The following is a 27725-nucleotide window of genomic DNA, read 5'->3' as shown; positions in this document are numbered from 1 at the left end:
AGGATTTGGTGGGTTGGAATTTTGACATTTGGGGAAGTTAAGGTTTGCCATTCGGGGTTCTACTTTCGGTGGAGGCGGTTCATATAATGAGAATTGTACAATGTTTGATCGAGTACTGTGTTTTGTATAGAGAATTAAAATGTTCTGAATAAAAATATTTTTGAAATAAGAAAAGTGTCAAAATAATCCTAAGGAAGCAACAGAAGCTTACGGCCAGGACTAATGTGTGGCTGTCAACTAGTTCTCAGAAACAGAAAACTGTCAGTTTTGTAGCTGTTGCATTAATATGGAAAAGCAGATAATACTTGTCTGCAGACAGTCTTCACTGTGCATCTGCTTTGTCAATTAAGTGAAAGCAGCAGGAACCATGGGAAGAAAGGATTTTTTAGTCCCTCTTTCAGAATATGTAGTTATCAAAGCAATGTCCTACACATCTCCATCTAATGAGTAAATACTTGTTCACTTAAAGTCCCATTCTAATCTGCAAAATTACCCTGTACACAGCCAAGCTCAATATCGAATAAACGCGAAGCTGAAAATTAACGGAATAAAATGGTGAGTAAACGCTCGGTGAAAATTAAAGTTATTTTAACATATCAGTAGGTTACAAGAATAACCATGTCACAGCATTAATTTGGTTTTAAAAATTGTGGAGAATAAATGGCCAGTTATCAAACTACTTAATGTAATAACATAACGCCCATCTCATTATTGCTCAGGGCACAGTTGGAAATTTAATAATAATCTTTATTGTCACAAGTAGGCTTACATTAACACCGCAAATAAAGTTACTGTGAAAAGCCCCGAGTCGCCACATTCCGGTGCCTGCTCGGGTACACTGAGGGAGAATTCAGAATATCCAATTCACCTACCAAGCACGTCTTTCGGAACTTATGGGAGGAAACCGGAGCACCTGGAGGAAACCCACGCAGACACGGGGAGAACGTGCAGACACCACACAGACAGTGATCCAAGCCCGGAATCAAACCTGGGACCCTGGCGCTATGAAGCAACAGTGCTAACCACGGTGCTACTGTGCCACCTGCTGAATTAACCCGTTGAAATTAACTGCGGTGATCTTAAAGTGTGCTTGTACATAGCACTCATCTGCTGGAATACCATCAACATGTGACCAGCTTAATAGGTACAATTTTGATGAAGGATCTTTCCAGACACAAGGAAGAATGCAAACATGAAGTTAACAATAAATCACGTACAAGACTTTGTAGCTGGGTTCAAAGTAGTAAAAAATTTGCATGGTGATAAGCTGTCAAAATGTGAGAACTGCAGTATATTTTCTCACTCCTACCCATCGCAGTTAAAACTGAAACCATAAGGCAGACTAGAACAGAGTCATCAATATTCTCACCCTCGCTCAACACTAACACTAGAGTCCTTGGGTAGCTGCCATGGCAATATCAATACTCAGATCTAGAGCTTGTTCATATTATATAAATAACTGCATCGGCAGAAAGAATTTTCTGTGGCATGAAAGCTGCTTCAAAGAGCAAAAGAATCGCAGTTTTAGCTGTCAAAATATTCCTTTCATTGTTTAAGGCAAAAACAAAGAAACTGAATCAAATGATTTGTGAAAGCCATACTCAGTGGTAGAAAATTGAGACAATGATTTCCAATGATTGAACTTTAGATCTTCAGTTTCTGCTGCAGGGTTGTGTACATGGCAATTGGCCTTTCCATACTGAAGGCTGTGACGACTCTATGATTGGTCACTAAATGCCATTCAAGGCTTGTAGAAGCTATGGGTCCCTATTTTTAGAATTAAGGATGCACGAAACTGAACATTTCTCTTCTCATCCCTATCCCCTCCTTCCAAAACAAAAGATCACAATCAGACACTCAAGGTGTTCCCCTCAGTTACATGACAAAGATAGGCCAACGGGGACAGATTGTTCACCAACAGTGATAAGCGACAGGGAAGGGTTGTCAGGCAGTGTCATTTTTATCTTCCCTCAGGCAACTCAGTTAAAACTGCCAATATTTCCTCTATGAAGTTATTGTGAATCCTTGTCAACATTGGGAAATTGACTAAGGAACAGGTTACTATCCCCACCTGCAAGATCATGCAGGTTTCATTAAATAACTTCCATTACTGTGCTTTGAAGGCAACTGAGGGAAACACAGATATTTACTTGCTGAAATTGGGATATCTTGGCACTCTTGTTAAAGGTTGGCTGATTATACTGTTAAAGTTACACAGGTGATGGGCATTGTTTGATAAAGGACCTCCCCGTGAACCTGCTCCTGGCCAAAATAGCCATTAACAGGTCCAGGCAGCAAGTCATGGAGCTGACTGTCTGACCCTATTCTGTGGCTATGCTCGCATCTGCGTGTTGCTGAAGGGAGACTACGCAGTGTTCACGGGTACATTTGAGGCCTTCCATGACCGGTGGGCATCACAGAGGCTGGTCAGCCCTGGGAACACCAAGTTTCCTTCCATAGTTTTGTTTTTGATACAGTGCCCCTTTAAGGGCTGTTAATTTGTCAATTTCTTATTGACTTTAGTTTATTGGTTTATGGGTCATTTATAACAACATATCAAGAGAATCAGCTGGGACACTGATTGGCAGTTAGGAGGCAGAGATCTGTAATGCTGTATCCTGTGAATAAACATACTAACAAGGAAAAGATTGATGTCTTGTACACCATCTGGCTTGGATCCATTTAGCAACTCTAACTGGGAAGTGCATTTTAAACCTCTGGCTTTTCCAGGCTGTTAGACATACAGTACTCACATGGGAATGCAAACTGTTGCAAATTCAGCATTTTCTTCTCCACCGAGCAGTACCGTCATCTTGTAATCATCTCGAATTGCCAATTTAGCTAGCAATTGTATCTAAGCACTGAATCCCATTGACTAGACCGACAAAGAACTAAACAGAAATGAGGCTTTGGAAGTGACCACGGATTTTCTACTTCTGAAAATTAGATAGTAATTGGATTCATTTGAAATAGATTTGGGAGGAGGAGATAATTCCTGTAAAAACAGGTAAATAGTTCTTATTGCTGATAGAAGGAAATGCTTGGAGGAGGAAAATTTAATTACAAAACAAGATTACAAATCACGATAAAGTTGAAGGGTTTTTATTATGATGGCAAAAGCATTTGCAATAAGCCACTGTAAAAATAATTTCCATCTGGTACAAATATGCGGCATCAATGAAATAAAGTAGTCAGCCATACAAGAAATGTAAGTCAGAAAGTGGGATATAAGCTGATTAATGATTGCATGGTCTTCGGTTCCATTCACAGTTTTTCAGGTAATAAAACAGTTCATGCCCACATATGAGCAATATCCAAGCTTGTGAAGTAGCGATTAATAGGAAATACCATACAAATGTCAGACAGGGTAGATGCTGTGAGGATATGTACGCTGGCTAGGGTGTTGAGAATGAAGGGTCAGTGTCTCAGAATAAGGGGTTGGTACTTTGACAAGGACAAATTTCTTGACTCAAAGGATTGTGAATCTTTGGACCAGAGGGCTCTGGATATGCAGTCATGAAATATAATATTACGGGAAGGCGGTGGCATGGTGCTTTTGTTAAAGGACCATGACAGATGGAAATTTGAATTCAATAGAAAACTGGAACTAAAAGTCTAATGGTGACCATTAAATTAAATCAGCCATCCTTACCTGGTCTGGCCTGCATGTTACTTCAAATCCACAGCAATGTGGTCGACTCTTAGGTACCTTCTGAAATGGCTGTGCAAGCCACTCAGTTCAAGAGCAATTGGGACAATAAATGCTGACCCAGCCAGCAACGCCCACATCCAGCGAATGACAGAGATCAGTACATCTTTGATACAATGGGGATCAAGTACAGGAAGACAGAAATTGAGGTAGGAGATCAGCCATGACTTTATTAAATTGCACAGCAGACTCAAAGTGCCAAATTCCTGTTCTTGTCCTGAAATATGCTGTTTGCCAAATGAGTGCAATGGAATTCTCTCCACAATTTTCAAGGAGTTTGACAGTGACAAGGCAGTCTGCTTATTCGCCCTTCATCCACCAGCATAAAGGTGGTGGTTGCAAATGCAGTCATGTTTAGAATTTACAACTGCAAATTGAGGAGTTACAGGATGGACTGCAGCAATTTACCGCAACTTCTTTGTCAGGATCCCTCAAACCCACAGCTTCTAGTTAGGTCAATAAAAACAATTGGTGTGTGGGAAAGCCTTCATCTCAACCTCCCATTCAAATCAGAGACCTTCCTGACTTGGCTAAGTGTTGTTTTTTTATTGCAACTGGGTCAATATCCTTGAACTCTCTGCTTGACATCATTTACCTGCCTGAACCATATGGATATCGGCAGTTTGAGAAGGGCCACCACCACCATCTTGTCAAGGGCAACTGGGGATAGACAACCTTCCCTGCATCACCCACAGCCCAAGAATTACTATTTTAAATAGTGGCCAAGATGTTCAAGGGGAGCTTCTTCAATAGTTTGAGCAGAAATTAGCATTTGGCAGAATCGCCAATGTTGCCAAAAATGAACAGAAAAGTTGCTGGCAGCAGGAAACAAATGAAAGTAATGGGGATTTCCAACAGAAGAAATGATGCAACACCTAACCAGAAACTTGATACAAGACAAAAACAACAGTGATGAAGTAATAGTTGTTTCTGAACACAAACTGATGAAGTGGCAATCTACAGCAGATGCTGGAATTCCAATCCAAATTTAACAGCGCATAATGAAACCAATTAATGGTAGGTAATGCGTGAATGCTTGGGTTCTTGCAATTATTAGAAAGTCAGATTTGCTAACTGTAACAAAAGGGAAGGTCAAAAACAACACAGATGTCAATAGTTAAGAACAAGCCTAGCCGCTATTTTAACAGCTTTAAGGAAATTTAAATTGCGAAGGGATACAGAATTTAAAACTAATTTTAAATATGTTTTCAGTTTACTTTCCTGCCCATCTTTGTGCGGTCAGCAAATTTGGCAGCTGTTCAATCCCTTGATGAAGTCCATTAAAGTCTCTCCCAGTATTTGTATTCTTCATCTAACCTAGCCCTCCTCATCTAAATTTTCCCTGTCCCTCTTCTGAAGGTACTTCCCCTTGCTTGCAGAGTACAGCATTTTGGTAAAAGCAAAATACTGCGGTTGCTGGAAATCTGAAATAAAACAAAGTTCTGAAAAGGTCTGTCAGCATCTGTGGTGAGAGAAAGAGTTTAAAAAATTTAGAATACCCAATTCTTCTTTTCACCAATTAAGGCACAATTTAGCCTACCATGCGCACCTTTTTGGGTTGTGGGGGAGAGACCCACACAGACATGGGGAGAACGTGCTAGCTCCACACAGACGGTGACCCGGGGCCGGGATTGAACCCTTGTCCTCGGTGCCGCGAGGCAGCTGTGCTAACCACTGCGACCCCATGCCATTCTTTAAAGAAAGAGTTAATGTTTCCAGTTCGTATCTGTCTACTTCAGAGCACAGAAATGTTATGACTTGAAACCCTCTTTGGATGGCTGCCAAATTTGATGATGATACAAAGATAGGTAGGAACGTAAGCTGTGGAGAGGAGATAAAGAGGCTCCAAAAAATTATGGATAGATTGAATAAGTGGGCAAAGATCTAGGAAGTGGAGTATATTGTGAAAAAATGTAAAATTTTCAATTTTGGCAAGAAAAATAAAGATGCATATTATCTAAATGATGAGAGATTACACAGCTCTGAAGTGTAGATAGATCTGGATTCCTACTGCATGAATCACAAAAGGCGACTATGTTGGTATAGCAAGTAATTAGTAAAGCTAATAGAATGTTGTCATTTATTACAAGGGGAATCGGTATCTTGCTGAAATGCGCAACCTTCATCTGTAAACCAGATAGCACGTGCCAGCAACAGGGAGCATAGCATAAACTCACTTTTCACTGGAATCACTACATCAGTATGGGGAATTATTTCCCTCTTATTAAGTTGGAACAAATGCTTGAACAGATTAAACTATATTTAATGCTTGCTGATGCAGGTCAATAGTGGCAGCAAATAGATTTTACCTCTAGTGTGACTGCTGTCTTCGACCAACAGAAAGCCCACTTCCTCTATTTTAGGCAATAAGGACATCGAGGCAAACAGGCATTCACTTAAGGATTGACAGTTACACTTGCATCTGATCACTTAACAGTAGGGGGACCAATAACAATCCGACCACACTTCAGCAAGGCGGCTGAATTCTTGCATGCGAAAATTCTTACAGCTCTACGACATGTGCAATCAAGATAGGAATTCAAACGGTGCAAGATTCCGTTCCTCTTTGGGAGATGATAACTTGTGTGAAATCGAAGATGAAATAACTACACCAACCTAGAAGTTCAACTTGTACTTCGATGTTAAATTCCTTCCTTAGGAGCCAAACTGCTGACACTGAAAAACGTTAGCTGAAAATTAGAGAATCAGCCAAACATCAAGATTTTCTCAAGATGAAAATTAATGCAATGCACATTCCCCGGGGCCTCAATCTTACCCATTGTGCATTCAAATTCATAACATAATCATCTGAAAACCTTTTGCCAACTTAAAAATGAATAGGTGAAAGGCTTTGCTAAAATAGCGTAACGAGAACTTTGGACAAAAACTGACAATGTTCATATTCTATTCCCCGCAGTTTCCAAGGCAAGACTTCAGCACTTGTAATAGTGCTGTGTGGTTTAAACTCCTACAAAGTACTCTCTCTTCCAAAGTCCATAACTCAACGTGCTGTTAAAATAAAGTATTTGCATGCCATTCAACAGAATAGATCTTTGGAACCTGCATAATTATCTGTACTGCATTTTTCTTTCTCCTGTCTTTCCTTTGGTCTGCCAGCCATATGGCATCAGAAGTAAAAACTGCATTAAATTTATTGACTAATTATAATGATACAAGGAGCTGCCAACGAGTTTCCAAGGCAAATCAAATGCAAGTCTGTTTGCATAATCATTTGAGCTTCAATTTGCACGATTCAGGCCGTGCCGATTGAATTAGCAAATTCTATAATCATAATAAATGTAGTTGTATGCATGTCTCTGGATTACATTGTTTATTTCCTTCAATAATATTAAATTATTCTATACATGTACAGGCTTTAAAAGAGTATGTTGAGAAAATAAATTTAACAGGACATCTGGTGAAAATACAGACTCATTCCAACATCAAATTTCCCCACAGCATAATAATAAATTAAGTTCTTCAGATGAGTTGCAAGAGGAGACATTTGTTTTAGAAGTGGAAATATCCTTTTAGGAACTCAAAAGGTTAGCCCATAGATTGAGAGATGAAATATTTATTCAAATCAATGCAGGTCTTTTGGAATTTCTTGGTTCCATCGTTGAGAACAACGATCATGCAGATAGAGGGGTATGAGAATTCTTTAACCCTAAGATGCATGTCATTTGCTAATGTACTCCATATTTCAATTGAATTGAGCCATGTTGTAATCATATGTAGAAAAAGTCTTCCACAATTGGGGTGATTTTGAGCCCACGTTAGCAGTCAGCGTAAATGCAACACGGGCCCAAAATCCTGCGAGAAGTTGGGAAACTAGAATCTTGCTGGCAAGATCATCCCTCTCCGAATGCCCCCATTATCTGCATGGTGGTAATTGGGGGCAAGATCAGGGCACCCTTTAAAGGTGGCACCCTGCCACCAGAGTGCAGCACGAACCAGCTCCCAGACTTCCTGTACACCGAGTGCCAGAAAATATGCTCTGAAAACCCGGGTGTGCATCTGGTGGGGTACACATTGGTTTTCAGTCTGAACCTGACACTTGAACAAATTTTGGTTAAATCCCACCCATTGTACCAATTGTATATAGTGTGGAACATGCTTGGATTTTTGCAACACGTTTAACATCTTCAGACCATCCCAAAGTGTTTCCAAGCTGATTAGTTACTCTTTTGAAGTGCAGTAATTGTTGTTATGCCGGTAAATGCAGCTAGCTTCTGTAAAGAACAAAACTAGTCAATTTCCCCCTTGGAATCAAAACCGCTCAAGGCTCCCTGTCATTCTTCAAACAGTACCAATACATCTCTGAGGTCCATGGAAACAGACTGCAGATGTTTCAGCAAAAAACAGTACTCTTCAACAATGCAGCATTTCTTCCAAGTGTTGCATTAAATTGTCAGCCTAATACCTAGAATGTAGCTAGAGTTTACTAATCGAGGCATTGAATACCCTTGAAAAATCCACTTATTTTTCAACACTCCATTTAAAAAGACTAATTTCTTCAATCTTTGCTCATTCTCATCTGAAATCCACAATATCCATTGTCCCTTTTATCCTGCACGATATTGCAACAAGGCAGCGCTCCAGGAATTGTTGATTATCAACTAGCCAGCATGGTCCACCGTAGTTGGCTTGAGCAATGTATTGGCAAGTTTCCTAACACTTTGACCACTCTATGTAAAAAGCTTTGGTCTGCTGGAAGAATACAACTTCATTTTGGAACATCCTACTGAACCTTTTCTACCTTGCTGTCCCCCCTTTACGACACTTCTTAAAACCTATTCTTTTGGTCATCTCCTTATGTGGCTGGCTCAATGGCATATTTGACTTTATAATGCTGTTGAAAAGCACCTTGGGAAGTGTCATTATGTTAAAGGCTCTATTTAAGTATAAGCTTTTGTGTCTGTTGCAGCTCACTTTAGTGTTTCCACTCATCATGATGTGGAGATTTATTAACTGAAAATTCAGAAAAGTTTCAGAAGTGCCGATTGAATATATAAATCTGTTACAGCAGCAATGGAATTTATCCCAATTTCCAGGACAGACTTTTTGGGTTAGGTCCAGCAATCAGAATGGTGAGCAGATAATGAAGTTTCAGACTCAAATTTCCTGTCAAAGGAGCCATGAGATAGGTATTGAATCGGATTATCAAAAGCTTGGCTGGCAAGCGATAGGTTTTAGGCAGTGTCTTAAAAAAAGAAGAAAAGTAAGAGAGGTAGATGGACAGAGTTTCGGAAGGTATTCCCGAGCTTAGGGTCTTGGCAGCTGAAGACATGGCCACCAACAGCGGTGCAATTAAAAGCCGGGATCTTCAAGTGGCCACAATAGAAGGAATGCAGGTTTCGGAGGGTTGTAGGAGATTGAAAAGATAGGGAAGACCCAAGACCATGCAGAGATGAGAAAGTAAGGATGAGAATGAGCAGTATTTTGGATGATCACAAGTTTAGAGGGTACAATTCAGACTACTGGCCAGGTTTGCTTTTGAACAGTGGAAAGTACCAAAATACAAAAATGAGGGTAACAAACCAGATGAGGGGTGGAGTCAAGGGATATTACCGAGGTGGATTTTGATGGTGGCAAGGCTGTCATCAGACTCTCATGGATATTAACTATGTCGCAACTATGTTCAACCTCAGACAGCTGCCAGTCCAACATAATGGAGTCAGTGTCCAGGGAACAAGGTTGGTGGCAAGAACCACAAGGATCAAACGTTTATTTGCAGAAAATGTCTGCTTATCCAAGCAGTCTGACAATTCAGAGACTGTGGAGGCGGTGAGGAGTCGGAGCTGAGTGATGTTACGGAGGAGCAGCATGCGCTTGAGAAATGTACACGATGACTTAAATCCAAGCATTATGCACATTCCATACTGATAAATGCAAAAAAGTCTTGGATGGGCCACAGCATTCATATTCCATTACATCAAAACTGCAAACAAAAGCAGCTCTTACTGAACCTGACAGCTGAGAGAAGAAATTCAAAAGATGTGCACCTTATATAGGTCATCAAAGCTCTTCAGACTAATTTTGCAAGACATAGTTGTATTACAGTCAGAAATAGAATATATTTCATACATGGAGTTGTCAAAAATACAGTCAGGCGTTGAGCTCATTGTTTGCAAGTATTCAGGAGACAGGATGACTGACAATCAAATACTGTGCAATCTTCCAATAAAGACAAGCAAAATGTACATCAGGACACTTGGGGTTTGTCAGAACATCACAGAGGACAGTTAAGTCATTTGTCCTTTGTATTTGTCTACCTCACCCAAGTTCTATTTCACTCTCAAATCAGAATGCCCAATTATCTTTTCTCTCTCGCAATGACCTGCTCCTTGTATGGACAACGCAGCAGAGCAGAAATGGTGCTGCAAATAGCAGAAATGTGCCAGATGTTATAGAATATAGGAGAATATTCTCACTGAATAGATTATTCAGATGAAAAACTGCATGTGGAGATGAACTAGGATGGACCCATATCCTATTATGCTCTGGCACAGTATTTTGGGTCAGCAGTGTTCTCAAATCTCAAGCCCAGTTTGCTCCCACATCATTAAATTATAAGGATTATTTGTTCATTCCACTGGCAAGCCAAGAGGCATGGTTAGACTTGCATTGATAAAAGGAATCCGTAACCATAGCTTTCCAGTTTGTTCTGGGGATGACAGTAGCATGGAGAAAGACAGGCATAGCATCCCTGGTTCGGGGGGGGGGGGGGGGGGGGGGAAGTTGGGACAGGCTTTTTGTTCCCAATTTCTAGCTGGCAGTTCTAGCTGGAAGTGCCTGCATGTGGACATTGTTTGTGGGCGGTGAAAAATCTGACGACAATCATCCTCTTAATTAATCTGTGAAAAATTGACACTACAAGATCAAATCGCACCCATCTACTACAAAGTCAATTCATTCATTATGAAGTGGAGAGGATTGAGAATGCCTTATATTAAATTTTCTCTTAACCTTCTCTGCTCTGAGGAGAACAAAGCCAGTCATTCCACTCTCTCCACATAAATGAAATTCCACATCCCATCAGTCTAGTAGTTTCCTGCACACCCTCTAAGGCCTTAACATTATTAATGAAGTGTTTCACCCAAATTTGGCCCCAATACTCCACCTGGAGCATTGTTCTCTGAAGGTTCAGCATTACTTTCTTGCTTTCGCATTATATGTCTTTATTTAAGGATAATGTATGTCATTTCAACAGCCATCTCAATGCCCAACTGCTAGGAACAATGTATAACTAAGTTTACTTTATATTTGTATTTGTGTGTTAAGAAAGGTGGAACATGGTTCAAGTTTCATTGAGATTTTTTTGAGGGCTTGGTGACAGGACGTTTGGAGGCCCCGTTATCCTGTTAGTATACACGCGTTTTTAATTAGGTTCTATTTATTTTTAAAATTTAGAGTACCCAATTCTTTTTTTTCTCCAATTAAGGGGCAATTTAGCATGGCCAATCCACCTACCCTGCACATCTTTTTGGGTGGTGGGGGTGAGACCCACGCAGACACGAGGAGAACATGCAAACGTCACACAGACAGTGACCGGTGCCGGGATCGAAACCGGGTCCTCGGTGCAGTGCTATCCACTGCGCCGCCCATTTTTAATTAGATTTTATAACGCTTGAAATGAAAAGATGGGTTACAAACGGATTAGTAATTTAGGGACAAAACAAAAAGTAGAAAATCTGTCTTGCTGCTCAGCGACAAGGTTAAAGGGAGAGACAGGGAAAGACACAAGGACAGTTCAATCAGTATGGACATGCCAAAAAGTGAAGTGAAAGTTCTAAACTCTTCTGTAAGAAATCCTGCAAGGAACTTTATTTAGGGAACTAGTGTTTGTTCTGAAAGTGACGTAATGGTGAGTTCAGATTGCAAGTTTTTTTGGGTGTCTCAGGAAGCGATAACCGCATCCAGTGAATGTTCAGAAATCCATTGGAAGAAAGGAGTTTGCAACTGAGCCTCTCAAGCAAGACACCTTGATGTTGAGATACTGGTAAATCTTCCCTGGGTTGTGTCTCTGTAAGTGTATTGCTGGGATAAAAGGAAGTGAGAGTTTGAGTCATTTTTCTGCTGTTTGTACTGAAATCTTTCCAACCTCTTTGTAACTGACCCTCAAGGTTTCTAACAAAAAAAACAAGGTTTGGATCCACCAAACCAGGTCTCACTTTGGGATCTCAATTATCCAGTGTCAGCTGGGATCATAAAACCACCCTCAAAAGGTTTGCACACACACACACTCTGGTCTCTGTTACTGCACACAAATGCACTTGGCATTTAGGACAGTTAGGCAGTCGGTTTCAATTTCCAATTCTACCTTTGAACTAACCACTGTCGCTCTGAGAACCACCATGATAGGGGAGGCAGTAGCGTGGTGTTGTCACCGAACTAGCTGAGACATTCTCTGGGGACCTGGGTTCGAAGTCCATCATGGCATTTGGTGAAATTTAAATGCAATTAAAAAAAATTTGGAATTAAAAATCTAATGACGACCATGAAACCATTGTCCCCGGTGAAAAAAGCCATCTGGTTCACTAATGTCTTTTAGGGAAGGAAATCTGCCTTCCTTACCTGGTCTGGCCTACATGTGACTCCAGACCCACAGCAAAATGGTTGACTTTTAACTGCCCTCGTATGTGGCCAATAAATGCTGGCCCAGCCAGCATCGCCCACATCCCATGAATGAATTTTCCCATGAATGAATTTTTAAAAACTCTGAAATTGTTTAATTGTCTCTTGGGAACACCCAGGTTACTTGTTTACACTCTCCTCTCCCATTGCAAAAAAAAATAAATAACCAGTATGGTTGAGATAATAACTTGCAACATGAGAGTTACAAGTACAAACCTGTGTCCGAACATTCTGGGCCTTTCTGCTGTCATCCTAGGGTTAAGGTTTGTTTTGTTCGAAATTGGCAATTATTGTAAAGAGCTCAATTTCAACTTTACCGTCATCCAGAGTGTGCAGATCCAGTGCATTTGACTCACCAACAAGCTTCCAAAATTCCTCCACAAGATAGTGGACAAGGTGGTCAAAATACACTTTGCAAGCTGAACATACCAGTATTTTCTATTCCTCCACAAGATAGTGGACAAGGTGGTCAAAATACACTTTGCAAGCTGAACATACCAGTATTTTCTTAAGAGCAATGAATATCCGGTGTTCCTTTTTAAAATACGGATGCATTTGCCACAACACTGCACTGAAGGAATTTGCACAAATAAACATCTTTCCAAGTTAGGGATGAGCATGGATGGAGGATAAGCTGACTAATAGAAGGCATTTTCAGAATGGCAACCTGTCACTAGTGAAGTGTAACAGAGATCAGTGCTGGGGCCACAATTATTTACAATATATATTAATGACTTGGGATGAGGGAAGTGAATGAACTATTGCCACAATAGGTGGGAAGGCAAGTGGCGTGGTTGACAGTCAACAGAGGGATATAGACAGGTTGAGTGTGAAAATATTTGGCAAATTGAATATAATGTTGGGTGATGTGAAGTTATGCTTGTTGTTAGGAAGAATAAAGGAGCTGAATATTATTGAAATGGAGAAAGATGAAAGAAAGATACAGCACAAAGGGATCTGGGGGTCCTCAGGCATAAGTCACAAAAAACGAGCATGCAAATTCAGCAGGTCATAGGGAAGACAAATGGAATATTGGCCTTTTATTTCAAAGGGAATGGAATATAAAAATAGGGAAGTCTTGCTAAAACTACACCTGGGATATCGTGAACAGTTTTGGTCCCCTTAACGAAGGAAAGATATACTGGTACAGGCAGTCCAGAGAAGGTTCACTATGTTGATCCCGGGTATGGAGGGATTTGCTTATGAGGAGAGGTTGAATTGGTTGGGCCTGTACTCATTGAAGGTCAGAAGGTGGAGAGGCGACCTTATTGACATATAGGATTCTCAGGGGGCTAGATGCCGAGAGGTTGTTTTCCCCTGTGGGATAGTCTGGGGCCAGAGGGCATAATCTCAGTCAGGGGTCGCCCATTTTGAGACAGATGAGGAGGAATTTTCTTCTGAGGGCAGTGAATCTATGCTATTTTTTTAACTGTAGAGAGCTGTAGGGGCTGGGTTGTTAAGTACGTTCCAAGGCTGAGATGGACAGATTTTTAATCACTAAGGGAATCAAGGGTTATGGGGATAAGGCGGGAAAGTGAAGCTGAAGATTATCATATCAGATCAGTCAAGATCTCATTGAAATGGCAGAGCAGACTTCATGGACCGAATGGCCTACTTCTGTTCCTATGTCTTATGGCAAATGGCATTTTATATTTACCAAAATGGCTCACGATGGCCACTATTACTACAGTTTTGCTAACCACATCAAGTTATAAAGCGAAGCTAAAGTTGATTTCACTTAAATCATTTGATTCAACACTATATAGCATGAACACCGGAATGAAAGTTTAGTTTTGAAGACAATATCTTACCTCGCTCTCCAAGACAATTAAAACGCTTTCTGAACAATAGATGGTGTAATCTCTTTCCATGTTGAAAGAATAATTAACTTAACTGATCTTACTGTCTCTGGACTTTAAAATCTAAGCTTCAAGGGTTGACAGAGTGCACTTTACTCACTCACGGGAAGGCTGCGACTGGAACATTTTACTGGAGGTAGTTTACTCAGGACAATTGAGAGTCAAATTAGATAATACACTAATTATTAGATAATACACTACATGCTTACATACCAATTAAGTTCGCTCAAATAAATTCATGGCAAATTTAAAAAAAGTGAGGAACAATTGCTTTTTTGCGAATCTTCACTGAACACCAACACATTTATTCAAGGACATCTTTCAATTGGACAGTTACTCCGGAATTAATTTAGTGCAGATAATTCTGATGACATAACTAAAAGGAGGTCAAGGGTTTAACAACAGCTCTCATAGAATGGCCGAGAGTGGTTGAAAATACAGCACAGAACATGACTTCCATATAGTTCATTGGTTCCTATTCAAACTAAACGGTCTACTCTGTTCCCGTTTTCCTGACATCTCCTCAGGACCTCTTGCATTTTCAGAACAAAGTACCATTGCTTCTACTTTACATTCATTTTTGATGGTGCCATGTTAACCCAGTTTGTGGATAATTTTAGTTAACTCCAGTCATGCTATTCATACCAATTCTAGGTTTTTGCTAGCCTGTTACAGATATATCAACCAGTGAAAACGTTAACTAAATAAGATTTGCCATCATTTTGCAGACTCCGATTATTTACCCCCTGAACCGTTGCTGTTCATGTTTAAACAGTATTTAGCTTTTCAAGTTGAAAAAAAAAAATATTATAACCACTTATTCCCGACAGCATTCCATTTAATCTTTGCTGGACCCATCACAGGATTCAAGGTTTCTTGTATAATAACATTGTCAGAACTGTGACAATCCAACTGTGACCAAAATATTGCTGAGTTCAAATTCTACATTACGCTCTTGCTTTTTTATTTAATACCCATGTACAAAATCCAGAATTCAATTGGCCGTATACATCTGCAATCCTACCTTTAAAGACTTGCATCACTGCACTCCTGTATCTCTGTTCCTCCAATCTTGAGGATTTTGATTTACACCAGTATTGTTTTTAACTGTTCTTTTCCCAAAACATTTCTCCGCACTGAACTGTACCTGCCCTCTTACAATTAATCCTGGTTTCTACTGTGACAGTTGCTGCAACATTCTGGCTTTTGTTGTTGAGGCTTAGACTGAGCATCCTCCAAATGTTCTTTGTGGCGACCCCTTTTTGATCTTGCAACAGTTCCTTGTATGCTTGGTTAGTTACCAAATTAATGAGACAACTATGCAGAGTGCAATGCTGCCATAAAGCTCTTAATCATTGGTTAATTGTCCAACAATTTTTTTCTATTCTTCCACATGACGTGGGTGTAATTGGCGAGACCAGTATTTTTATTGCTCTCAAGAAGATGGTGGTGAGCCACCTTCTTAAAACTCTCCAATCCATGTAGTGTAGGTACACACAGTGTTGTCAGGGGAGTGTGTTCCAGGATTTTGACCCTGTGACAGTGAAGAAACGACGGTCAAGTCAGAATGGTGTGTGGCTTGGAGGGGAACTTGTAAATGTGGTGTTCTCATGCATCTGCTGCCCTTGTCCTTGTAGTTGGTAAAGGTCATGGGGCTTGGAAGGTGTTGTTGAAGGAGCGTTAATAAATTCCTGCAGTGCAACCTCTAGTTGGTACATACAACTGCCACCACGCGCCGGTGGTAGCGTGAGAGGATGTTGAAGGTGGTGAATTGCCCCAATCAAGCAGGCTGCTTTGTACTGGATGGTGTTGAGCTTCTTCAGTGTTGTTGAAGCTGCACTCATCATGCAGGTGGAGGGTATTCAATCACACTCCTGATTTGTGCCAAGTCGATGGACAACAGGCTTTTGCGTGTCAGAAGGTGAGCATTCTCCACATACTTCCCAGCCTCTGACCTGCTCTTGTAGCCAGTCTTTATATGGCTGTTCCAGTTCAGATTCTGGTCAATGCTAACCTTTAGGATGTTGATACTGGGGGATTCAGCAATGGCAATGCTATGGGATGTCAAGGGTGATGCTTAGATTCTCTCGGAAATGGTCATTGCCTGGTACTTGTGGCACAAATGTTGCTAGCCATTTATCAGCCCAAGGCAAATTGTTGTCCAGATTTTGTTTCACATGGGCACAAGCTGTCAAGTTTCTGAATGATCATAAATCATTTCTAAAAAAAATTTGAATCTCTCAAATTCATAATTCTGTTCAAAATCAATGTTCTTGGGAGACAGAAGAAGCTTTGCTCTGGGCTTTGCAAACACAGGCTGGTTTGGTACAGTCTATGCTCTGCCTATTTTGAACCACTGAAGCAACATGCTGTGTGATTCAATCAGCCAATCGTTGTGATGTACGGCTTACTGTTAGACATAACTCCACACTTGGGCAGTACTTGCTGAACAATCGTTTTTTAAAAATAAATAAATTATAGTATCCAATTATTTTTTCCAATTAAGGGGCAATTTAGCATGCAGAATCCACCTAACCTGCAGATCTTTGGATTGTGGGGGCAAGACCCACGCAGCCACGGGGAGAACGTCAAACTCCACACAGTGAACCGGGGTTGAGATCGAACCCGGTCCTCAGCACCGTTGGCAGCAGTGCTAACCACTGCACAACCCCTTTGCTGAACAAACCTTGTGCGCTCAGAGCTGCACCAACCAATCTAAGATAATCAGTTGAGTTCATAACATTGCTCATTAAGCTACGGGCAACATATTTTCATACACAGGGACCCCCGTACTCTGCAAACAAACAGAATATGTTCAAGCCTGGCTACTTTTCTGAATTATCCAGGACCTGAGGGAGCCTATAGGTCCCTGTTGCTTTCTCCAAAGCAACACCTTGTTCAGAGTGAACTTTACAGGCAGCACCTTGTTCAGAGTGAACTTCACAGGCAACACCTTGTTCAGAGTGAACCTTACTGGCAACACCTTGGTCAGAGTGAACTTTACAAGCAAGCAGTTCTCCTGCAGTGTAAATTATTGTGATTGCTTGAAATTTGGCATGTGTTTGGCTTCAGCAACAAGTTTTTCTTTTCAACAACATTCCATCACAATATCACGGTGTTAATTTTGCCTGATATTTCACACCACTCCTCATCTGAAAACAGATGCAAAGCATTCATTAAGAACCATAAAAAATCCTCCACACATCGATTACCCTTATGGTCCCCAATAGGCCGGATTCCTTCTTCAGTTATCCTCTTGCTCTTTATGTATTCATAAAATCAGCTTTGGATTTCCTTAATTCCCTTTGTCAATATTTCTTCATACCACCGCTTTGCTTTCCTAATTTTCTTTTTAATGTTAATCTACACATTTTACATTCCTCCTCGGCATCCAGGGGGCTCGGAATTTGTTAGCTGTAATTAGATCATTCTAAAGAGGCCCGATTAAAAGGAAGCATACATCAATTATCAAATTCAACCACTGCTTTGTTACTCAACTTCAATTTAAACTTTATCAACATAAGAACTGAGTTTTGTAGAATTGAAGGCAACAACTAAGATAAAACAGTGTGCGAAGCTTCATCCTCATCCAAACTACTGTTTTCTCAACACATTTCAAAGAAATACTTTCAGAATACAGTCCCAGATTGGCAACACTTCACAGGATTTCATTCGGAAACCATCACCCTATCTAAACAATTCCAAATGATTACACATTGCCTGAAGTGGGTGTAGAAACATATCATTGCTTCAATTAACCTTGGTTCCAGTCCAAATATTGCTGTACAGAGCCACAGCATTAGTGAGCACGCGCGATCCAATGTGAAAGTGGGAGAACACCAACACGAAGAGTATGAAGTAATCCAAAATAACAGCTGCCCCCACATCCTTTTTCAACACCCTTCAGTTAAATTAAGATGACAGAGCTGGAGAAAGATGAGTTAAGAAAGATTCTTAATATTCAAAGAGCCATCTTTAACGGTGATTTTCCACGGAATTTGAAAGGAATTTTGGGAAGAATGTGAGAGGCAGCCAAGTGGAGGTGGGGAGCCTGGGAAAATGGAACCTTTTACAGCAGTCTTGTCATATCGCACAAATGGAGATCAGCTAACTGTGAAGAGATTTGTAAATGAACTTGAAACTTGTGTAGTATAGCATTACACTTGCATGCGTTTCACTCAGTCACTCGGAACATGAGCAAAAATAATAAAATACTACAGATGCAGGAAATCGAAAAACATCAATAGAAAAAGCTAGAACCCATTTGCTGCTTGGACTACTTCGGCGGAAAAGCAGTTGGTCAACATTTTAAGACGACCTCACCTCGGTGTGATATTGTAGATGCACAGTACATACAAATTAGGAGCTGTCAGCCATTTTGCTCCTGTGCCATTTAAGGTCATGGCTGATCTGATATGGCCTCAACTCTCATTTCCGGTCTACCTCCTTTACTCTTTGACTCTCTTGTCAATCAAGAATCTATCTAACTCAGCTTGAAAACATTCATCGACTCTCCCTCCCCTGTTCTCTGGAGAAGAGAATTTCACGGACTAACAAACTTCAAAAGAAAATGTTATCTTTATCACCATCTTAAATGGGAGATCCTTAGTTTAAAACTGTGTCCCCTAGTTCTGGTCTCTCCCATAAGAATAATCCTTGTCACAATAATCTTATTGTTGTCACAAGTAGGTTTACGTTAACACCGCAATGAAGTTACTGTAAAAAGCCCCCAGTCGCCACATTCCAGCGCCTGTTCGGGTACACAGAGGGAGAATTCAGAATGTCTAAATTACCCAACAGCACGTCTTGAGGACTTGTGAAAGGAAACTGGAGCACCCGGAGGAAACCCACCCAGACATGGGGAGAACGTGCAGACTCCGCACAGACAGTGACCCAAGCTGGGAATCGAACCTGGGATCCTGGCGCTGTGAAGCAACAGTGCTATCGTGCCGCCCTCAGTTTTTTTGACAGCGAGTTCTGGAATCCCACCACCCTCTGGGTGAAAGATTTTTCCTCACATCCCCTCAACCTCCTGCACCTTACCTCAATGGGCCTATGTTTCTGTTGCTTTTCCCTCCCTAGTTTTCTTCTTTCCGCACCCCATTCCCCAATACAGCCCGTCTGTAGTGCCTTGCTAACCTCAGGAATGGTCTGAAGACCCCAAAAATCACTGACTTTTGAATTTCCACAGAGACTTCCTGACCCGATATTTTCAGCTTTTTCAGTACCTGGAGAACAACTTAATTTCACATTTTGCTAATGCAACTTGTGAACACATTAAGCTCATTGTGCCTGGATCAGAGCTGGCAGATGTGGAGAATGTGCACAAAATAGTCTATTGTTCATTCACTTTGGAACAAGACTTTTTAGGAATGGCTTAAAAATCTTTTATCCACAGCATGGAACAGCAACAAAAGAACAGGAACTGACTGAATGAATGACTGGTGGATATTGTAATTAAAATGGAATTCCAGCATGCACAACATTGTGCCATTTCAGTATATACACAAGTTACCTTTCACCGGTTCAATACGCTTTGGCAAGTCCAGGGTATCAAAGTTCTTGTCAGCATCTACATTCCTTTTACCTAAGCATGGAGGAGAAAAACAAAGACAGGAAGATTGCTATCGTTTTGGGAAGCATTCACAAGAGTTGTAGTACATTCCAGCAACAATTAACACATAAAAAGCTCAACAAACCCGGTTTGGAATGTTATTGCTGTATTAAATCTCCAGTCTTCAACTTGCCTCTTGAAACTGGAGGTTCAAAGAGTGGGCCAATTAGTCCCTCGAGCCTGTTCTGCCATTCAATTAGACCATGGCAGATTTCTACCTCAACTCAGTGACTTGCCATTGCTTCTTATCCCTGAATAAATTTACCCAACAAACATCAACCAAACGCAGTTTTGACATTTTCAATTTACCTCAACAGCTTTATGCTGTGGCTGCAAGGTCAGGAACAAAGTATTTTTATTCGTAGATGTTTACCGGGGAGGAGGTGGCCATTCGGCCAAACGTGTCCATGCTGGTCAACGAGGATCTGACTACACTAATCCCATTTTCCAACACTTGGCTCATACAGTTATGGTGAGTAACTCACTAACTGACTCATGAAAAATCTTTCAACCTGTACAAGGCAGAGGTCAGAATGGAGATGGAATACTGGCCTGAATGAGTATAGTTCCGACAACACTCGAAGCTGGACACTATACAAGACAAAGCAGCCCATTTGTTTGGCACCTCAAACTCCACCTTAAACATTTGCTCCCTCCACCATTGGCACCGTGGCAGTAGTGTGCACCATCTACAGGATACACTGCAGGAACTCAAAAGGCTCCAATGCTCAGCTATGGGCTGAGGTCTCTTACAAGCACATGACCTCGAGTGTCCAAGAGAATACAACTGAACTCTACCCAGGTTTTGTTTATGCTGCATCCACTCCAATGACAATATATCCTTTAAGATGTGATGTCCAGTATTTTAACTGGGGTCTAACCAAAGGGGATTATGAAACGATAGAACTCCCATAATTTGATACTTCTCCTCCTTTTAGAAAGTCTCATGGGATTGAAGATGACTTGCTTCACTCTGGTTCGATGAGTCTGGAGATGGCTGGAAAGTCCAGTGCCTAATCTAAAGACTCTGCCACATGCAGGACAGGTGGTGCTTGAAAGGTTGGGCAAGGAGGTTGTTTGGACATTTGTATGCTCTAGTGAATGCCAGCCGTGACTTTGCTTCTGCTTGTTCCCAGCTAAGTCTCTTAATGTTCTCGGTGCTTTCCTTTTTTAAAATAAATTTAGAGTACCCAATTCATTTTTTCCAATTAAGGGGCAATTTAGCGTGGCCAATCCATCTAGCCTGCACATCTTTGGGTTGTGGGGGCAAAACCCACGCAAACACGGGGAGAATGTGCAAACTCCACACGGACAGTGACCCAGAGCCAGGATCGAACCAGAGACCTCGGCGCCATGAGGCAGCAGGGCTAATCCACTGCGCCACCGTGCTGCCACTCGGTGCTTTCCTTAATGAGCCTTCACCATTTTGGTCTCCTGTGATTTGGTGGGTATGTTTGTCCTCTTCAGGGATGTTTTGAGGACACAGTGAAGCCATTTTTGCTGTCCTCCGTGGAGTCTCCTGCCGTGCCAGAGTTCCGAGGAGAGAAATTGTGTTAAGAGCACAGCTCATGTTAAATGCTCAGGTATTCCCAATCCCAGAAGGGAAGCTTGAATGTCTCCTCTATTTTGCAACTTGGTATAATGTGAGAAAAGGCATGTAGGCCAGTTTAGGATGTCCCAGATGTTGGTGACGATTTTAAACAAAACAAAACACACAAGAAAGCTAACTAGAAATACATCTAATGGCTATAAACAGTATTTTTAAATTTTCCAGTTGCAAATCCCTTCATTTTCCTAACCTCAGAGCTAAACCTACCCAAACAGCATCTAAAAGGTTTTAAAAACTAGAGACAAAATCCACAAATAGTTACCACAACAAGCAGTTATAACCATTGGGGTTGCTTCTGACTCAGGATAGAACAAGGAGTTCCTCAAATAAGTTTTTCTCCAAAGCATAGTTTGTTGGGAGTTGACACAGCTTCCTGCTGCGGGCAGAGGTCTCAGAACAGCTAACTTGCAGAGGGTTTAGCCTTGCAATACTGTTTTTCCGTTTGATCGTCCCTTATCTCAGCTAACCTGCTCAGATGTCAATATTACCCACATTTTGGGAATTCACCTTTTGGAATTGCGAAACTCACACCACCTTTGAACTTCAACATCTTTACTTAAACTCTTGACATTCTATCATCAATTGTTATCAACTTGCCCGTGGTAAATTTCTGTTGACAAAGTTGCTAGACTTATCAACATAATAAAACACTTGTTCCATCAACCCAGCCAACACGTGGGTGGCACGATGGCGGAATGGTTAACACTGCTGCCTCACAGCTCCAGGGACCCGGGTTCAATTCCGGCCTCGGGTAACTGTCTGTGTGGAGTTTGCACTATCTCTGTGTCTGCGTGGGTTTCCTCTGGGTGCTCCGGTTTCCTCCCACAATCTAAAGATGTGCGGATTAGGTAGATCAGCCATGCAAAATTGCTCCGAAGTGTCCAAAATGTTCAGTGGCATTACTGGGTTATCCCAAGGTAGAGGCGTGGACTTAAATAGGACTGATGCACACTTGATGGACCGAATGGCCTCCTCCGCACTGTAAATTCTATATTTCTACGTGCTACTCCAGTTTCCACTTTTAAATAGATTTAAAAAAAGATAATACCACCAGAACACATTCCCAATTTCTGGATTTCCTTCTCTCTCATTTTAGCACTATTTCCTATTAATTGCTTTGAGAATCTGCTGTCACGTATACCAACGAAATGTCCTGGCTAACAGAGCTGGTTTTGAGTGATCAGCGCCCCAAGGTGGGTAAGATGGCTTGGGAGAGGGTGCTGCTGTTAGGCTGCCTTCTTTGCCACTGAATTGGAGGATCTTGTGAAGCTACTGTGGCGGTGTTTCTCCAGACTTTGAGGTGTCTGCTGCAAGTTGTCCAAGTCTCTGAAGCATATAGGATCACTGCTGCGAGTTAAACCACGACCTTAGTCTCAGGTTTAAGATCCTGGTCCTCAAATACTCTTTGCCTCAGTCGGCCGAAGGTGGAGATGGCACAATCAAGGGGGGATAGATTTCACTGCTTATGTCAGCCTTCCTCAAGAGGCATCTCCCAAGGTACAGAAAATGACCCACATTTTCTTTAATACAATAGCTTGATACACTACCGTAATGTTTCTCAAGTACTTCCATGAAAATAGAACCTACTTCACATCAACAGGAAACGAACAACGACAGGAGCAAACAAGCGATCAATAAAAAGGCAAAACAGCAGCAGACTTACCTTGATTAAACCACTCCTCTAAATAGCAGAAGAGCAGCCAAAAAGAAAGTGCAGAGAGAAAAGGACCAATCAAACCAGGCATGAAAAAGCAGTAAACTTGACTAAATAATGAGAAAATACAATCTCTCTTCTTTTCTAATTTTGCCATGTACACTTCCTTTGCATTAGATCACTGAAATGATACATTTTATCAAAGCTATTTTCAATACCACTATTGCTTTGTAAGTTTAGGAGCCTGATTCTGAAGTCCCAAATCAAAGTTAAAGTAGTAAATGAACATTTTTGTCAGCAATCATCAAAACTGCCAGGGAACATAACACTCCCTGCCAGATAACCTGTACAGCATTACTTGACAATTTTAATTCATTTACGGGATGTGGGTGTCGCTGGTTATGCCAGGATTTATTGCCCATCTCTTGTTGGTCTGCTTTAGCTCAGTAGGCTAGACAGCTGGTTTGTAATGCAGAACAAGGCCAGCAGCGCAGGTTCAATTCCCATACCAGCTTACCCACACAGGCACCATGTGGCGACTATGGGCTTTTCACAGTAACTTCATACTTGTGATAATAAAAGGTTATTATTATTCGTTGTCCTTCAGAAAGTAGTGGAGAGTTGCCTTTTTAAGAACTGTTGCAGCCCCTGAGATATAGGTACACCCACAGTACTGTTAGGGAGCGAGTTCCAGTATTTTGACCCAGCGACAGTGATATATTTCCAAAAGAGGCCAAACCAGACAGTGCTATTATTGCTTTGTGATCAAAAATATCTTGAAAAAAACTTGTATTCTCTGCTATAATCCAACATTATAATTCAATTCCCATTACTTTTAAAAGCATTGCAAAATGAAGCTCATACTCCCACACCACAGGTTTCAATTTAAACTACATTTTCCCAGTCACATTCTTACCTTTTGCCTTCTTCCCACCAAAGCAACCAGAATCATCTTTCTTCTTCTTCTGAGAATTTCCTGTTCCAGTTTGGTCAGCTGCTGGTTCTCTGAATTTATCAGCCCCTGGCACTTCTCTGTGCACTTGATAGGAGAGGTTCCTCATAATACACACACAATTCTCAACTGACTATTAAACAAAAACAATTAAACTTCCATAAGCAACAAGAAGCAGTACATTCCAAGTCGATTGAGACTGCTCTGACTTTTCTTATGGAACTCTTCTGATTGGCAAATGAAAAAGACTTATTTTTCCTGGATCCTTGGCTGCATGTCAACCCAGCTCCAGATGTTAAAAGGCTAGTACCTAACCTTCTGCACTGTGCAGTAATCTTGGCCAGATAATTTTGTTGAATAAATATTTTATGAGTCTTTTGTTCAGGAGGCGGTGCATAATACTGTGTTCTCATAATGATGACATAACTTGCTGATGTGATTAGTTGGATTGGCCATGATAAATTGCCCTTAGTGTCCAAAATTGCCCTTAGTGTTGGGTGGGGTTACTGGGTTATGGGGGTAGGGTGCTCTTTCCAAGAGCCGGTGCAGACTCGATGGGCCGAATGGCCTCCTTCTACACTGTAAATTCTATGATAATCTATGATTAATGGACTAACCCAAGAGCATCAGATTAGAACTGTTGTACTGAAGAGGAAAACTGGTCTGAATGGCTTCTGGTGATGTTCATGCAAGATACTTCCGTCCTAATAAAAGCTCAATTGTTTGAAGCTTTCATCTGTGCCTCAGCAATCATCTCCCTTCCACCCAAAATAACATCTTGCTCTTTATCTTGCTTGGAGTATCTTAGCAGAGACTTCCTGACAGGGATTGCCCACACCACTCTGTGATTGGGTTTTTGCATGAGCTAAATTTTTCCCTGCCCTGTTGTGGGCTGATAACACTTATTTTTAAGCCTCCCACAATCTGCACCTTTTGACGCACTTCGAACTAATGAAATCCCTTGATGGTTTCAAATTCAGCTGGGATTTAACTGAACGTGCTGTTGCTTTACCCGTATACTACTAATAATAGTAATATCTATTGTCACATGCAGGCTTACATTAACACTGAAATGAAGTTACTGTGAAAAGCTCCTAGTCGCCACACCCTGGCGCCTGTTCGGGTACACTGAGGGAGAATTCAGAATGTCCAATTCACCTAACAGCAGTCTTTCGGGACTTGTCGGAGGAAACCGGAGCACCCGGAGGAAACCCACACAGACTCCGCAGACAGTGGACCAAGCCGGGAATCAAACCTGGCACTGTGAAGCAACAGTACTAAGCACTGTACTAGCGTGCCACTAGAGCTGCCACTGAAGACCTACATTGTGTCTTTTTCGAATTACTGCTCTTTTGCACAGTCAACGAAGCTGTAGCTGAGTAAATGTCAAGGTATAATGCATGTGAATGTTCAATGGCAACTTAAATCCAAATTATGTTAAAGTAATCAAGAGTGATTCTGAATGGTGTTGTGACTACAAATTACCTATGTAAAACGTTGAAAAATGTGCAAATATATTGTAATTTTCCAGTCTTGCTATGATCCGTTTTTGAATACCATGGTTCTATTTCTACAGCAGCAAATTCTTTCCATCCAAACTGACACGTCGTTATTCCTGCATACCACCTCATCTCTGCAAAGGCAGCTTTGAATTAATTGACGAGTATGTCATTTTCCCCGTACCAGCTATAAAAGTCCTGCAATTATCTGTCCTGCAGTCTTAGTGATGTATATCCTGAGGAACAATTCCAGAGATGTTAGTCATCTTCTCACACTTCAACACAGTTGGGCTATTCTGGATTGATAAATCTCCATCGTGTTGAAAGTCTATTGCACTGTCAGGCTTCACTTTCCGTCTCTCAAAACTCTGACTTTCTCAACAACTCAATCTTGCTCAACTGCAACTTCCAGTTTTCAAGTATCTTTTTTTTGATTTGGGAGCAATTTTAATCACTTATTGAAACTTAGAAGTACAATTCCTTTTCATGGAGGCTGCAAATTTCCAGTTGAATGATAAAATAATTTAACTCGTTAGCAACGTCTCCAAGAAGGCAAAACGTTAGTGTGAATACTGGTAAAAGAAAATCAAACACAACAGTCTTTCAAACAGAAGGTTGTTAACACTGCAAGGCAGCTCACACCTTGAACTTATACACGCAGTTAAGTTCAAGACCATAAAAGGGTTAATTGCATTTACATTGCTGAGGTGAACAATACGATGAAAATTTTGAAAGGAAAATGGAGCAAACATGTTTTAATGGACTCTGTTTACTTTAAACATCTCCAGTGCACGGCTTTTCCTGTGCATGATTTAAATTTTCTATGTTAATATTTGTCCATTATTTAAAGGAGAGGCAGTGAAACTGCAGTCCAAGGGCTACCTTCAGCCACTGAACCCTTTTAAGGACAAGCCTGCAGAGACTGAGACAACCTGTCATCTTTGTTCTCGCATTACTTATTTGTCAATTTTGAGTGACAGACAAGGTTATTTGTTGCAATCTTGCCTCACTAATGGAAACGATTGGTTAGCATCAATAATCTGAAATTTATGCAAATTTAGGAGATATGGATTCTAATTTTATACAAGGCCCCATGTTAAACACAATGGGCAAAATCCTCCGCCTGGCGAAGCCGCAAACACCCTACGATCGGGCGGAGTACCACACATCCAGCAACGATTCGGTGGCCATGCTCCGGTCCCTCACTGGTGGTGATAACGAGGTCTGCACCCAACGCCAGTGTCACGCAATCACCGGCATTTGCATGCATTTAAATGTGATTGGGCGTGAATTATTACAAGTATTTACAAATGTGGACTGGGCGCCATGGCTGCAGAGGGAGAATGGGAGACTAAAAAAAAAACCAAAACCATTGAAAACCCTCAGGTTAGGGTTAGGGGGCAGTAGCGGATCGTGCTTTGACGCCCGTGGACTTGACGTGGGGTGGCCATTGCTGCTGTCCGACTTTTAAATGCACCCCTTCGGTGTTACTAACAGGCTCCTGGCTGCTCACACGTCGGAGTGCTGCCTGTGTCCTTTAAAGGCTCAGAAGGCCACTGGGAGCCCACCCAGGCCACCCCTCTGGACACCATCATATCCCAGCTGTATCATCAAGGGGCCAAGCTCAGTCAGGGGCCCACCAGGTGTTGGCACTCCTCACAAGCGCTGTCCCATTGCAGAGAAGAAACAGAATCAGCAGAGCTCACCCCAACCCGAGGACAGCTGCACTGCAGCCTTTGAAACCCGTCCTGGTTCCCTGCAACTCTCACGGCAGACGACTCACCAGTGACCCCCTCCCTCCCCTTCGGGATCACCAGCTGTTTCCTCCTGGTGAGATTGCCAGCGATGCCTGGGAGGTAGTGGCAGAGACAGTCAGTCAGTGTTCAGGAGGGCAGTTTTGAGTCTGTGGCCCGGGATTTGGGGGTGGGGGGAGGGAGGTCTTCTCTGAGCCATTTTGGTGGTTGCAGTGTGTGTGGAGTAATTTCAGAGCTTAAAAACCACCCAGTGCCAGGCTTTTTGACACTAACTCCGGCCCGTGGTTTAAATGCCCGCTGGGCCAGACAATGCTCGGAATTTAAGTCGGCAAAGTGCTGGCCCATTAACATATCCTGAATTGCTCCACACACAGCGCCCTCAACAGGAATGCAAATTGCAAGCAATTCAGTACCATCATCAACACTTAACAGAGAATT

General features: G+C 41.6%; 1 protein-coding gene across 14 annotated transcripts in view; it reads right to left on the bottom strand.

The window, feature by feature from the left end:
- Positions 1-27725, bottom strand: part of arvcfb (ARVCF delta catenin family member b) — a 546449-nt gene that overhangs the window by 61338 nt on the left and 457386 nt on the right. For 13 of the 14 annotated variants that reach the window (XM_072471369.1, XM_072471451.1, XM_072471186.1 and 10 more), the window contains 3 exons: positions 23999-24167; positions 23092-23109; positions 19721-19792 (listed from right to left, as the gene is read on the bottom strand). In XM_072471369.1, the coding sequence (XP_072327470.1) occupies positions 19721-19792; positions 23092-23109; positions 23999-24167 (259 nt within the window). The remainder of the gene's footprint in view (positions 1-19720; positions 19793-23091; positions 23110-23998; positions 24168-27725) is intronic. The other variant, XM_072471641.1, reaches the window with a different exon arrangement.

Source organism: Scyliorhinus torazame, chromosome 1 (genome assembly GCF_047496885.1).
Source record: "Scyliorhinus torazame isolate Kashiwa2021f chromosome 1, sScyTor2.1, whole genome shotgun sequence".
NCBI lineage: Eukaryota > Metazoa > Chordata > Chondrichthyes > Carcharhiniformes > Scyliorhinidae > Scyliorhinus > Scyliorhinus torazame.
The sequence above is the reverse complement of the archived record's forward strand: the minus strand, read 5'-3'. Positions and strand labels throughout refer to the sequence as shown.